The sequence below is a fragment of the Pleurodeles waltl genome, chromosome 8, assembly GCF_031143425.1.
Source record: "Pleurodeles waltl isolate 20211129_DDA chromosome 8, aPleWal1.hap1.20221129, whole genome shotgun sequence".
Classification (NCBI taxonomy): domain Eukaryota; kingdom Metazoa; phylum Chordata; class Amphibia; order Caudata; family Salamandridae; genus Pleurodeles; species Pleurodeles waltl.
Window position 1 is genome coordinate 28586818 of NC_090447.1, and position 15335 is coordinate 28602152.

Below are 15335 nucleotides of genomic sequence, written 5' to 3' on the forward strand. Positions count from 1 at the left end.
TATTTTTTGCAAATTTTTTACTAAACAATGTGTGACATACATTTCTTCATACAGAAATGTAAATCAGAGCCCAAAACCCCCACAAAATCAGCGAAAGGACTAAGCATTTGTAACATCTCCTTTAGTCTCAATCCTGCTAATCCTGTCTTGTCGGTCCAGCTCCAACCCACCTCCCACCCACTCAGCTCTCAGCACTTCATCTCCTCCCATCAGGTTCCACGACTGGCTATCCACGCGCCCCATATCTTCTCCCATTTCTTGGGGCAGCCCCTACTTTGGTAGGCCACCTTTTCTGCTCCTTGGCACCAGTCAATATCTGAGGCCCATTCCTCCACACTCCGGCACTGATGAGCCGCCCTAGCCACATTCAATTTGGCCACAAGCCACAGCCATATTTGTTGGTATCTTGTCCACAGTGAGCCCCCTGTTATCACCAGGAGGAGCCACCTAGGGTCTCTAGGGACCGGCACCTCCTGAACCCGAGCCATTTCACTCACCACCGCGCCCCAAAAAAGCTGGATTGGAGGACAAAACCATAATACATGATAAAAGGTACCAACTAACCCACACATGATTCTGAGGTTGTGTACCACATCTTTTGAAGGCTCACTCAGGACAGGTAGGATCTGGGCAGTATTCTCAATTGTACAAGGCAAATCGAGCTGGAATGGCATATATCCCAAGCACTTTTCAGGGCGTCTGCCCAATCAGCATCGTCAAGACCACCCTCAACCTCCCAAGAGGATCAGGTGAACTATTGATTAGTTTCCTGTAGATGGTCGATATTGCTTGTTCTGGGAGTGGCTCTTTAAGAATCCTGTCCTCAAGTAGTGTCATCTCCTGTAGCTCTTCCCCCCCTCCAGTATGTACCTTTGAAGTGCATGTCCCAAATTTAAGGACCTAAAGTGTTCAGTTCCTTTCATATCGTACTCCCTCCAATCTCTCAACGGGTATGAGGGCCTTGTCTCTCCAAATGTCCCCAGATGTTCTATACCCATTAGCGACCATTTGGAGAATCCCTTCTGCCCGCCCACCTCCAGAAAGAGGTCACTGTTCCACAGTCAGGTGCACATAGATAGCGACTCGGCTTCACCTAAGTATTGATAAGCATTCCTCCAGGCTTGCACCACAGTTCGTGTGTGTGTGTCAGTAGAATCCAGACTCCCTGACGAATGTATAGCACCCCATTGTGCCCATAGTCACCTTAGCAACTCTGTAAGCTGTCTCCGATTGTGATACAAAGGCCCAGTCATTAGCCACCTCCAGCTGGACGCCCAGTAGTACAAACATGCATTTGAGATTGCCAGCCCTCCTTCATAGACACCTATTTGAAGCTTACTTAGTGCGATGCACGGGAGTCCTCCCGCCCAAATCAGTGTTCAGAGTGCTGGTGAATTTTGAAAGACATATAGTAGTCAATGCAAAGTCCTCTTTTTGTATAGAGCTGCTCTACGCCTAAGTGTGAGTGGCAGGGTCCTCCAATGATCTGCATCCCTGTTAAGTCTGACTAGTTGTGGGGTCAGGTTGCGGTGGGGAAATTCCTGTGGGTCATGCGTAATGTATACTGAGGTACTGGAAGCCAGCGCCTTCCACTGGTATTTTGTTACGGGGAGGGAGTCTGGGAATCTCCCCCGTTAATGGGTATATCAGGGATTTGTCAAGTTCATGCTATATCCAGAATGATCCCCGAAGATTTGGAATATTTGCAGGAGTCGATCAATGGAGCGGGCAAGGTCAGTGACAGAGTAGCAGGTCATCTGCATATAAAGATATGCGCTCCTCCCAGCCCTCCATACCCAGTATACCCCAGACCAAAGGGTTCTGGTGAATCCAAGCTGCCAGCAGTTCCAAAGCTACTGCTAAAAGCATTGAGAATACAGGGCATCCTATTTTTTGTATTTATAAAGCGCACTCCAGCCGTAGCATTGGAGCACTAAGCAACAGTGAGAAGAGTGACCAAAGGAGAAACAGAGAAGAAAAGGAATAAGATTACTGAGGAAAAAGCCAGGTCTTTAGTTGCTTCCTAAATGACAAAAACTTATGTTTCTTCCTGATCGTCATGGGGAGCAAATTCCAATGTTTGGCAGCAGCCACTATGAATGCTTTATCACCCCATCTGACCTTACGAGTGAAAGGAACATGGACCAGGTAAGGTCCTGTTGATCTAAGCTGACGAGTTGGAACATACCAGCATCAATTTGAGGTCAGGTATTCAAGTCTGCACATGTATAAGGACTTATGTGTCAGACATATCATTTTAAAGATAATGCGCTTCTTGACTGGTAATCTATGTAGCTGTCTCAGACTACCACTAGCCGAGGCTGAGCGGAGAAGATGTAGTATTAGACGGGCTGTTGTATTCTAAATTAATTGATTGGAGTTTACTGAGCAAGGTTTTGTCAATATTAAGCATTAAAGCATTACAATAATCCAATTTAGAGATCACTAGAGCAAGGGACACCGTAATTCTGAGCTCCTTTTGTAAGTATGGAAAAACTATTTTCAGAATGTTAAAAGTCCAGAAACAGGCTTTGGCAATAGAATTAACTTGCTTTTTGAAGGATAGGCCATTATCCAATCTAATCCCCAAATTCATAGGGGCGCTTATGTGGGCCTCCGCGCACTGATGGCCACCAGCGTGCACTCCACAGATCCCAGCTAGAGCCAAAAAGCAAAATCTCAGTTTTGTCACCATTCATCTTAAGCCAGTCCAGGCTCATCTATCTATTAACCTCACTCATGCAGCGGTGAAAACAATCTGCAACTTCCTCTCAATTTTTTATCAACGGAATGATTAATTGTGTGTCGTCTGCATAGGAAGTGGCCAAAAAGCCAAAAGATCGAATCAATCTGGCCAGTGGTGCTACATACAGATTGAATAGAGTGGGACTAAGCGAGGAGCCTTGAGGGACTCCACCCAGTAACTGATAGGCAGGTGCTCTAAAATCCCCGCAACTTACTGTAGTAGACCTTTCCTCCATAAAAGACTTCAGCGTATTCAGTGCTGTACCTCTGACACCCGCTTGATAAAGACGGTGTGCCATGATGTGTGGAGAAATGGTGTCAAAAGCTGCTGATAGATCGAATAGCACTAAAATCTCTCCGAGCCCATTGTCAACTAATCTCCAGATAGTATCCGATGTAGTAATAAGGGCAGATTCTGTGCAATGGGCTTTCCCAAAACCATGTTGAGTGGAGTCTAAACTGCCAGAATCTTGGAGAAATTTGGCAAGTTCTTCATTAATATGTTTTTCAAAGATTTTAGTTTGAAAAGGCAGCAAGGAGATAGGCCGGAGAGTCTAAAATCATATGCATCACCAACTATTTTATTTTTTAGAGGCACCACCGTCACTTCCTTCCAAAGCGGGGGGAAAACTTGCGTAGTCGGAACCTCCTAAAATATCAGAACGAGGGCTGTGGAAACTAAATCGGGAGCAAGCTGTAATATGTGCAGAGGACAAGGGTCCCAGGGGGAACCAGATTTAATGCGCAGCATAAGCTCTTTAACCCTGTCTAGACGTAGCAGCTGAAAATTAGTCAGCATGGGGCTGTCATAGTTTGTAGAACTATTTGGACACTCATATGAATCTGATTCATTCACAGATTACGTGAAGCTAGCTTGAATTTGCACAGCTTTATTTTCAAAGAAAAGAACCACTTTAAAGAGTTCTCTAGGGGCATTTGCTGCTTCCTTAATTTTATGAGGGTAGAACTCAGCTTTAGCTTTAACTTTGTTGATTGCGTCTTTATAAATACTAAGGGTTGCTCTAAGCTTTCCATTTTCCTTAGAGTTGGAGTCTAGTTTCCACCTCCGTTCTTGTTGTCGGTATTTCCTCAGCAGATTCTTAAGATCATTGGAAAACCAGGGGCAGCTGACCTTTTTCTTCCCTACAAATCGGGGAGTTCTATGCGGGGCCAACTGATCAATAGCTATTTTGACCCCCCTGATTGAACCTGTCTGAAGCCGACAAAAGGAGTTTCTTTGCTGCTTCCCAACCTGCAACCAATGCTGGTCTTAATTGTTGATCCTTAATGCTGCCCCAACATCTAACTGGTTTCGCAGACGAACTGACATCCTGAGGGGATGATAGATTAGTCAGTCTAAAAATAAAGAGATGGTGGTCGGTCCAGTCCGGAGCCCTATTTAATAGAAAAACTAGATCATCGCTGCTGGCAAAAATCCCATCAAGCAGGTGCCAGCCCTATGAATGGTTGTTGTAACTTTTAGATTCCCATCAAAGACTGTCATAAGGTTCAAAAACTCATTAATATGGGGATCCTGACTATCATCAAAGTGCATGTTAAAGTCCCCCAATACAATATATTTAGAAGTCAAAGTTATTGGCTCAATTATGGATGGTCAGTGATGCAAAAATGTAGAGTAGGATCCTGGAGGTCGATAAATTAACAATCCCTCAAAGAGCATGGTATTTTTCTGACGAATTTTAAAGTAAACACCCTCAGATCTCTGAAGCAACATTTATGGCTTCCCACTGACAACAGAAACTGGTCTTAAAAATGATCGCCAGCCCACCTCCTCTACCTGTTATTCTGTCCAGTCTTCAAAATGAATATCCAAAAGGAGTAGCTGCTATAACATCAGGACTAGAATCTTCTCTAGCCCAGGTTTCGGTGATAAAGAGGCAATCTAAATAATACTAGATGATCAAATCTTCTATTTCGGTCTTATGTTGGACCAAAGAGCGTGCGTCGATCAAGGCACAGATCAAAGAATTAGTAGTGACCACCTCGTTATTGTTATGGTTTTCTCGTACCACCAGTGGTATAGTGTGGGAAGAAGTGGTATTAGGTGGTGTCCAGGGTGACAAATTGCAAAATTCACAGCACCACCTGTCTAATTTTTCTGGGGAGATCCCAAACCTATGTTCACAACTCTGTCCTCCTGCAAATCCCTGCTGCGTACTCCTCTGTAGGACAAAGACCCGGGACACAACCCCATTAACTCTCACCCTTGCTAATAGTTCCTGACATAATAGTTGGAACGAGGCACAGAATCGGGGGCTGAATCCCATTCTTCACAGCGTCGCAAACATGTAGCCCCACTCTACATTATCAAACTACATTCTGGCATCCAAGGCTAATAGAAAGGCTGGCACATCTCTGGGGGGGCCGCGTCATGTTGAGCAGTCCATACAACCGGCAGAGATTAAGGCGGGTACTTCTACAGGGCATAAAGCCCAAACAATCATGGTGGACTACAGAGGAGACAACTTTCTGTAACTGATTCGCGAGAGTCTTAGAGAGCACTTTTGCCTCAACTTTTAAGAGAGAGAGAGATGGATCTACATGACTCACACTCCGGGAGGGCCGCGTCATGTGGAGCAGTCCATACAACCGGCAGAGATTAGGACGGGTACTTCTAGAGGGCATAAAACCCAAACAATCAGGGTGGACTATGGAGGAGACAACTTTCTGTAACTGATTTGCGAGTGTCTTAGAGAGCACTTTTGCCTCAACATTTAAGAGAGAGAGAGAGAGAGATGGGTCTATATGACTCACACTCCGTGCGTGGGTTCCCTTGCTTATGTATGACTACGATTGGAGCTCTGTGTTGGTCTACAGGGAGTTTTTGGTCTGCCAATGCTTCCCAGAACATTTCAGTCAGCTGTTTCACCACCTTGTCTACCAGTCCTTCGTACAATTCCACTGGAAGCCCCTTAGGCCCCACGGCCTTACCTGACTGTACATTCCTGAGTTCCTGTCCTATTTCTGCTACAGACAAGTCGTCCTCAAGTGCCGACCTGGCTATGTCCGAGAGTCTCAAGGACAATGTCTTTCAGGAGGTCCTCACAGTCTCCTTCCGTCATGAGCGACTTGAAGGCATAAAGGCACTCAAAATAAGATGCAAAAGCTTTTGCTATGTTTACACTGGTTCTCTTCACCTCTCCCCTTTCTTCCACTACCTCCCGTACACCCCCTCTGGTCCCTCCTGTCTAACCTTCTAATAACTTGTTACGCAGATCATATAAATGTGTGTGTGCGCGCAGGGCGTGTTTATGGGCACAGTTTTCAGCCAGATAGCAGAGTTCTACCTGCTTGGCTTGCAGGCTGCAATGCAGCTCCAACATATTTCCCCCCCCCCAGAGGTGGGCCCCTATTTCACTCTTCAGAGTTTCCATTTGCAGCTTTTTTGCTCCTTCTTCTTTCCCCTGATCAAAGTCTGGGCCTCCCCACGAATCACTGTTTTAAAAGCCTCCCACAGTACATAGTTAGTGGCAACTGTTCCCATATTTTCCCGGAAGTAATGGTCTGTTCCGTCCCTAGCCTTGTCCTCGTCCTTCAGGTACCATGTGTCGAGTCTAGGTGGAAGTATCTGGCCTCGTGTTGAGTCTAGGTGGAAGTATCTGGCCTCGTGTCGAGTCTAGGTGGAAGTATCTGGCCTCGTGTTGAGTCTAGGTGGAAGTATCTGGCCTCGTGTCGAGTCTAGGTGGAAGTATCTGGCCTCGTGTCGAGTCTAGGTGGAAGTATCTGGCCTCGTGTCGAGTCTAGGTGGAAGTATCTGGCCTGAGTGGGCCACTAGAGTAATCCCAAACCTATCTACAGCTTTGTAATGATTCCTACGGAGGTGGGTCTCCTGTAATAGAACAATGTCTGGGGCCAGCCTACGGCTCTGTTGTAAGACGATCATTCTTTTAATCTTACGCCCCAGACCATTCACATTACAAGACAACAAGCTAACCGCCCGCTGCACTCAGGTCTCAATTGTAGAAGCTGGAAGTAAAGTTTCAGTTTTTTTCTCCTTAGGATCCCAACCCCCAGGGTCTATCTAGAGTCTACATATTCCAGCAGCCTCTGGCCCACACACTGCATGCCCGCAACTAACAATCAACCACTGCAAACTGCACAACTTAACCAAACCCCTTAACTTTCCCTCTTCCCCCCACCCTGCTTCGCAGGTCCCCAAATGCCCACTGTTCAAACTGGCAGAGCACCAGTCACCCCATAATGCACAACCGTGGGTGGGTTTGTAACGCCAATAACTGTTGACCGTTTTCACATTTGTGGATGAGCTCTTCGCTTGCATAAAAGATTACCTAGCCAGTGTGCTGGTCGGCTCCACATTTTTTCTCAGCCTATGTTCTATGATGGTGCAACCCCCGCAGCATTCCCAGATTGTTTCGAATCTGCCGGACCCGGCGACATCTCCAAGCAGGATGGGGACTCTCTCCCCTGTCTCTCGCCTGGTGGCTGTCGTTCCATTAAATTATCTACCTCTCAGGAGGCCCTTGGGGGATGGACCATTAAATTATCTCCCTCTCAGGAGGCCCTTAGGGGATGGACCATTAAATTATCTCCCTCTCAGGAGGCCCTTGGGGGGATGGACCTGGTGTCCTTCTGAGACCCTGGAACCTTTCGCCTCTCCTAGGCCGTCTCGCCCCACCATGCGCCAGCCCTCCAGCCAGTCCATGCCTTCTCCAGGGACTGGAAGAGCCAGGATTGACCATCCGCCACCACGATTAGCTTTGCCGGGAAGAGCATCATGTATTGGATGTTCCTGGCCCTGAGCATCTTATTCACCTTCTCGAAGTTGCGGCGCTGTCATTGGATGAATAGAGAAAAGTCAGGGAAAATTCAGACATTTACGTTTTCATAGTGCAGGGCCCCTTTTGCTCAAGCCACTTGTAGAACTGCATCCCTGTCTCTAAAGGCTGAGCAGTCACCTGTAGCCCACAAGCACAGGGAACTCTCTCCCCGAACATGCTGGCGGCGTTGCAGATTCTCCCCGCCTGTCTTGCCTTGCATATCCAGGAAAGGAAAATGTGTGTCAGGTCATCTGCCCTAAAGAGTGGTGTCTCAGGACACAGCAGCAGTGTCTGCACTGTGGAGGATGATGGGCCAATGATGGACAGGGGATGAATGCTCCACAGTCAATCAGTGCTTCTCCTATTGTAAACAGGGCTTGGCATAGTGACATAACCCTTCTCTTCACCCTCATCGTGCTGGTAGTTTTGTTTTATGTCAACTGATGCTCGTTTAATTAGCCTCTGCACAGTGCTTGGGCTGCATAACTAAGATACAATGAATGAAACAACAGGGCGATGTTGGTGCATGTGCCCGGAGTGTCCAAGGAAGGAAGTCTGTATTGTGGAGGGATGACTACATGCAACAAGGTCAGCGGTCATCAGAGCATCACTCTTCCTGTCCTTTGCCCTGCTGATGAAACCAGTTGGTCATTCTGTGCCACAAATATACTCTTCTTGCCAACCTTTGCCACACAAAACCAGTCACTACCAATTCAGCCCCTGTTGCCTTTGCCTGCACAGACCGCGTACCAAAGACCGGTCGTCGGAATCACTTCTCCAAGCAGGACTAAGGAAATGAACTCCTGTGCTTTACAGTGGAAGACAGAAGAAATGCCACTAGCAGCCACACCTAACACTCTATTCTTTAAATGTAGAGAAGATAGAAGCAGTGTAGTGGTAAAAGTCAGCAAATAAACACAAGCAGATTGTGTGACCAAACCACTTTTATGGGAAAACAATTCAATTAAAATGTGCATTTGGAATCATGCAGAATGGGCATGTGGATTGAATAATTATTTTCAAAGTTAAAGCAATAGCACTGGGAACAATTCAGCTGAAACCATAAACTTTATGTGGTTCGTAGGTCAACATTTTCTGGCATCTGTTGATCACCGGAGCATCCCAATAGGAGGAGATTAATCTTTCCAGGACAATACAACGAGTACTGCTAGAGGGAGACCTTAAAGGCTCTGTCGTACACAGGGACGCACACAGTAAGATGTCACAGGACAAGCTGGCAGCAACAGGGAAAGTGTCTGACCACATGCCAACATTATAAGAGGTAGAGGCACTACCCCTTGATTAGTATGGGAGAAGCCAAACCCAACTCTCACAGTCAGTGCAAGGAGCAATAATGAGCAACTGATCTGCAGTCACCTCTCTTATCTAACAAATCCTACTGCTGGGGTCCACTCCAGTTTTTCTGAAAGTCTATCAGAAGGCCCTTAGCTGCCAATGTCTTCAACCCCCTCTCTCCTGTTTCATTCCTGTGATTACCCCATTATTGGACTCCTCACCACCGTGGACACGAGCAGTTATTTGAGCACCTCCAGCTCTTTGGCACAACTTCGTTAGTAGACTCAAAGATGCCAGGGGTGCATAGAAGGTGACAGTTCTTGCAATAACGTTTCTCCAGCAGGCCCTGAGCAGGTGCAAGATTTTCATACTATCCTCTGCAGTTGTTACTGTAAATGTTAATTCGCCACTTTGAGATGGCACAATGTGAGGAACAGGCATCGGTTACTATTACAGATCCTCTTTTGAGGACTGCCCACAGCTCAATGTTCATTAACCATGAGCAACCTTGTGCTGGCTCCAGGCAGTCAGGAACCCGAAGCTAGCTGCTGCTGTCTGCTGTGCTGCTCGGTACAGGCTGTAGGCTCTCTCCACTGGGCATGCTTTGAACTTCTGTGCCATCCCCAGCTGCCAACGCCACAGGAGTTGATTCTGAGCTTGCAATCTGGTTCAGCTCAGCAGCTTTGGACTCCTGGTCACTGATTCTGCGTTGGACAATTCCAGGCATCAACCCCACGTAGGCACTCATCAACCGGTGGTTGGAACGGATTAGCTTTGAAGCACAACTGTCCAAGCATTTCTCCTGCAAAGAAAAAAAAAGAATGCAACTTCTGAGTGTAGCCTAAAATGTTACTTCATTTCAGCCCAAAGGGACAACTTAATGACCTGTATCCTCGGGAAACACATGATAAGAGGACGTCTGTATTATTTACTCATTTGCAGGTTTTAATCCAAGAAAGTTGAATAAACTGAAAAGCCCTTTGATGCCATGAATATATGATTTACATTTTGACTAGCATGACCTTTAGTAATAGTTCAAACATTTCCATGACTCCAGAAACGACGAGGCTGGCAACCAACCCTGAGGTAGCCAGTCTAGAAATTACAGTCACTACCCACGCATCAAAACTTTGTGATCAGAACTGACAATGAAGAGCAGTATGAATCCCCACCCCAAAATTGGATTTGACAACAAGCTCTTAGCCAACCACCAAGTGCACCCTGGAGAGCTATAGGAGATCTCTAGTGTGCTGGATGCAGAATATTGACTTGATAGGCCTCTCTGAGAGAATGGTGGCCCACAAAGCATAGCAATAATCCAAGTGGAGACTATAAAGTGCAAAGAAATCTCAGGCACTACTTCTCCATCCTTCCAACACCTATCACAAGATGCTCCTCTAACCAAAATAACTCTTTAATGTAGATCCAATGGACAGTAAACCACGATACGTGCCTGCCACCTGCTTAGAAGGTACCAACAGCCAGCTCATGTTTACCCAGTGCAACGGTCAAATGCTTTTTCTTTTAATGGACCACGCCCCAAACAATCATAAAAATGTGACTAGACATGCAGGTCAAGTAACTTGAATAATCTACTCGACAATAACTAACATAGTTGACCCGTAAACAGGTTTCAAATTGTGTGATGCTAGGCAAATATTTTAGTTTACAGAGTTGTCTTTCTTCATTCTCACATGAGAATAACTTCAAATATGTGAGCGCAGTATTTCTGCTGTACAAAAAAACTTCTATGCTTCATTAAATAGACTAAACATTTGTACCATGTATAAAAAGATTCTAGCCCACATATGGGGACACATGATCCATTACTTGCCTCAGTTTACGAATAGCTTTGCTAACAGGGCAGCGAGTATGTTTTAAAACTCACTTTTAATAAATATATCACTAAAGCATGATGTGGTCAAACACAGTCATTTACAGATCGAAAATTTCCAAGAAATGTCCAAAATCCTTCTAACTTGCAGCTTTAATGATAAAACTGTATAATGTATTACCAAATCTGTGAAAATCTGGTTTCAGAAAATACATGTATTCTTTGCACATCAATAAGTAAAGTGTTCTGATCTGTTTTCACCCTATTAAACTATTATTTCATCACACAGAAGTACAAACAAAGGGCTTTCACAATCACTGAAATATATTTTGAAATGTTTGTATGGATGACTTAGGTATATAAATGTTGTGTGTTAGGAAAAAACTGACAAAATCCTGAAACTCTGCAGCCAGAAGGAAAATCAATTATAAGAAACTCACTTTTCACCTCCGTCTCTGAACTCAGAGCAAATGTGACAATAACTAAATTTAAAGGCCTACTTCACTTTCTGACTGAACAGAACACCTGATCTATGTAAAATTGCCAGAAGGGGAGAGTAAGTCCTAAAAAAAAAAGCTTGATCTGATAAAACAGGACTCGCCATAGCGAGTAGAATTTGAGGCCTGTGGACGGACCAGATACAAAAAATTAAGCAGAGGTAACCAACAACCTGGATATCCTAGATTTCAATCACTTAAAAATAATCCCACTTATAGCGTGGACATAATTAAGACCAAATATCCAGGCTGCGTATTGCCTTTGACATCACAAACATAACATCCACCTTAGAAATTGCGACTTCTTGGCTTCTCAATCTACTCCCTTATCCGAAAAATAGCCAAATCATCCTTTTGAGTTTCATTCAACCAGCTTTGGTCCTCTGCTGTAAGAATCTCTAAATCAGAGTCTTTCTAGCACTGTGAAATCATAATCTTGTATTGCTTCAATGCTAATGTTCCCTTGAACCTGTATTGTTGTAGAAACTAAGACTTTGTGTTAGCTCTATAAAGTTTGTTTTCACAACCACGGGTGACACGAGTGAACTTAGTTCAATGCACCAACACTTGAATGTGAAAAACAGGTTATTGTTGCCCCATAGAACCCCACCAAACACTTATATGAGGTGGAGTCAATTATTTTGGGTTACTAACAGGCTCTAATCGAGGGACACAGCAATGACTGGAAACAACCCTATTTCGTTCTCTTGAATATCGCACACAAAGTGCATTATGAAAAAGACACTAACTAAAAAGCATTTTATTTTAGCAATTAAAAAAATGTATTAAGTGCGGAGGATGTTGCGAATGGGGCCATGTAAATGTTGAAGACGGTAGGGCTGAGGGAGGGTCCTTGGGGGATCCCGCAGATGATCTTGGTTGCTGGGGACTGGAAGGGAGGGAGGTGAACTTTCTGGGTTCTTTCGGCGAGGAAGGAGGTGAGCAAGTCTAGGGCCTTGTGCTGGATTCCTGCGTTGGAAAGGCGTGCGCGGAGGATTTGGTGGCAAACAGTGTCCAAGGCTGCCGAAAGGTCCAGGAGGATGAGAGCGACAGTCTCGCCCTTGTCGACTCTCATTCTGATGTCGTTGGTGCAGGCGATGAGGGCGGTCTCAGTGCTGTGGTTCTTGCGAAATCCAGACTGGGAGGCGTTGAGTGCGTCGTTTTCCTCTAGGAAGTGAGACAGTTGGGCATTCACTATCTTCTCAGCTACCTTGGCGGGGATGGGGAGAAGAGAGATGGTGCGGTAGTTGGTTAGGTCTTCCAGGTGTGCTTTGGGTTTTTTGAGGAGTGCGGTGTCTTCGGCGTGCTTCCAGGTGTCTTGGAAGGTTGCGGCGGCGAACGAGCTGTTGACTACGGCACAGAGCTGGGGAGCCATGATTGGGCTGGCCTTGTCTAAGATGTGGTGGGGGCAGGGGTCTGTGGGGGAGCCTGAGTGGATGGAGTTCATGACGAGGCGTTGAATCACTTTTCGGTGAGTAGCATGCTACTCCGGAACCCAAAAGGATTAGTGGGGGGATTAGTATAGGGAAATATGAGTACAGTATTAGTATGAGTTAATTTGAGCGGAAGATATGGGAGTTTGTTAGTTGGATTGAAAAGAGTAATGGAGGGATAAAGGAAGGAAGAATCCAGAAGTGTTAATTGGATGAGGCTTGGGATGAGTAAAGGGGAAATGGAGGAAGGAAGAGTCTGTAGAAAGAGGTTAGTGGGATCATAGTAGTAGAAGGGGATTAAGATGAGTCAACGGTGAGGTAAATGAGGGAGAATTTAGTAAGGTTGTTTGGGAGATCATAGTAGCAAACTGGGGTTTGGGGTGAGCCAGGAGGGGTAGAGAAGGGAAGAGCTTAGGTAGGGTCATTTTCGAGACTATATTAGAATGGGTTTGGGATCAGTCAGAGTGGGGATGGAGGATAGATTGATAGAGGTATAGGGTGATGGGGAGACAGAGTAAAGCTTATGAAAGAGTACTTTTTTTTAAAATCTATTTTACACCAGGACTAGAGTAATAAATAGATACGTAAATACATAGTAGGGGAATATATGTGTAAGGAATTTAATAATGGATATAATATTTTGAGATTTAAAGTTGTATAAACAGACTTTCAAGATTGGTAATATTTGAAGTTAATTAAATTGTGTACTTTTCTATCATTATTTTATCTTTCCTCAATATTTCAATAGCGAAATGCTTGCAGATAAATAGTTAAGATGGCTTTTGCTGATTGTGATAGGTAAAATGAAAACCAAGATTCATAAGTATCAAATCTAACAATTTATTTAGGAACTATGTAATGACCTATGGGCATGTTAAGCATATACACACATGTAAATACACAAGACATACATACAGTCATTATACATACAGACACACACATACACTTAACTGTGAGTAAAATATACATTTGTTAAACAGACTTAGAGTATGTATATATTTTAATCAGATTATAAATGTTTACCAACACAGGCATATGCAGTCCATTGCTGTTTGGATACAGTGGTTATGAAGGAAAGAGCCAACTCTTGAGTAGTCTTCAGCAGATAAGATACTTATCCTTGGATCTTATATTTGGGGGTAATGAATTTCATAGTTTGGCCGCTTGAGTAGAGGAGGAAGTACCACCTATTGTCTTTTTCTTGAATGGTGGTGTTTTAAGGCAGGGTGCCAATCTTGAGTGGAGGTTTCTTTGTTGAATCTATTTGGTGATGTTCCAAATGGACGACAGCAAGCCACCTCAAACTTAACTCCAACAAAGCAGAGATCATCATCTTCGTCCCCAACAAGACGGTATGGGACGACTCCTGGTGGCCCACCGCCCTCGGATCACCCCCAACACCCTCCACCCACGCATGCAACCTCAGCATCATCCTAGACTCCTCTCTCCCCAAGGCCCAGTAAATCAAAACTATATCATCCGCCTGTTTCAACACCCTTCGCATGCTGCGGAAGACCTTCAAATAGATTCCCATAGAAACCAGAAAAAACGTCACCCAGGCACTCATCAGCAGCAGATTAGACTACGGAAACGCCCTCTACGCTGGCACCACAGCCAAGCTTCAGCAGAAACTCCAGCGTATCCAGGACGCAGCCGCAAGTCTCATCCTCACCCTCCCACGCCACAAACACATCTCCGCTCACCTCAGATCCCTTCACTGGCTGCCCATCAGAAAAAGGATCGTCTTCAAAGTCCTCATCCATGCTAACAAATCCCTCCACAACACAGGACCAGCCTACCTCAACAAATGAGTGAACTTCCACACACCCACTCGTCTCCTTCGCTCTGGTGACCTTGCCCTCGCCACAGTCCCACGCATCCAACGTACCACCTCCGGAGGCAGATCCTTCTCCTACCTCACCTCCAAGACATGGAACTCCCGCCCCACCAACCTACGCAAGACCCAGGACCTCCTGAATTTCAGAAAGCTCCTAAAAACATGGCTTTTTGAGCAGTAATATGGCATCCCCCACCCCCCCAAACACGCCTTGAGACCCTTCCGGGTGAGTAGCACGCTTAATAATTTTTTTGACTGATTGATTGATTGGTCAGGGGTAGTAATTACAATTATAAATATCATTCTGAATGAGCAGGCAAGGTAGAAAGGAAAAATGGTACCCTCAAGAACACAACATCTTAGATATGCTCAGAGACTAATCTGCGAAGGCCTGATGCTCTACCGTTGATACTATGGTCCCTCAAAGTTATTCCCTCTCTGAAGTCGGAGTTGAGCCCAAATGAAACAGTCATAGTGTGGTCTCACTTGGTGATTCTCCAGCCCGCTCACTGGCACGCCGGTAACACGCCTGAACTCTCTTGGACTAGGGTGGGACTACGTCCCCCAGTCACCACTGTGGCAGAGCATGCCACCAAATGACATTGTGCTCTTAAGCGCACTACTGTTCCTGCAGAGCGGGACTCACGCAGGGCATGGCCGGGCCAGCCTTTGCCCAACACCACCCAAAAGAGGCCAGACACTCCCTCATCCATATGGAATCACTAACTACAAGGACTTTCACATTGCCTGTTACTGTTGGTTACCACTGATTAATACTAATATAATGGGCAGGGCAAAGGCTACAGAAAGCTCGAAATCTCCTACAATTGCTAAAATATCAAAGAAATCAGTTTGGGGAAACTGTAGGCCCGCCCACTAATGCTGCAAGAGACT

The 15335-nt window shown here is 45.4% G+C and overlaps 1 protein-coding gene across 1 annotated transcript in view; it reads right to left on the reverse strand.

Moving 5' to 3' along the window:
• Positions 1-8470: 8470 nt before the first annotated feature.
• The window catches only part of TIMM10B (translocase of inner mitochondrial membrane 10B), a 40432-nt gene continuing 33567 nt past the window's right edge, over positions 8471-15335 (reverse strand). The window contains exon 3 of the mRNA XM_069203647.1: positions 8471-9642. Within this exon, the coding sequence (XP_069059748.1) occupies positions 9382-9642 (261 nt within the window). The 3' untranslated portion in view covers positions 8471-9381. The remainder of the gene's footprint in view (positions 9643-15335) is intronic.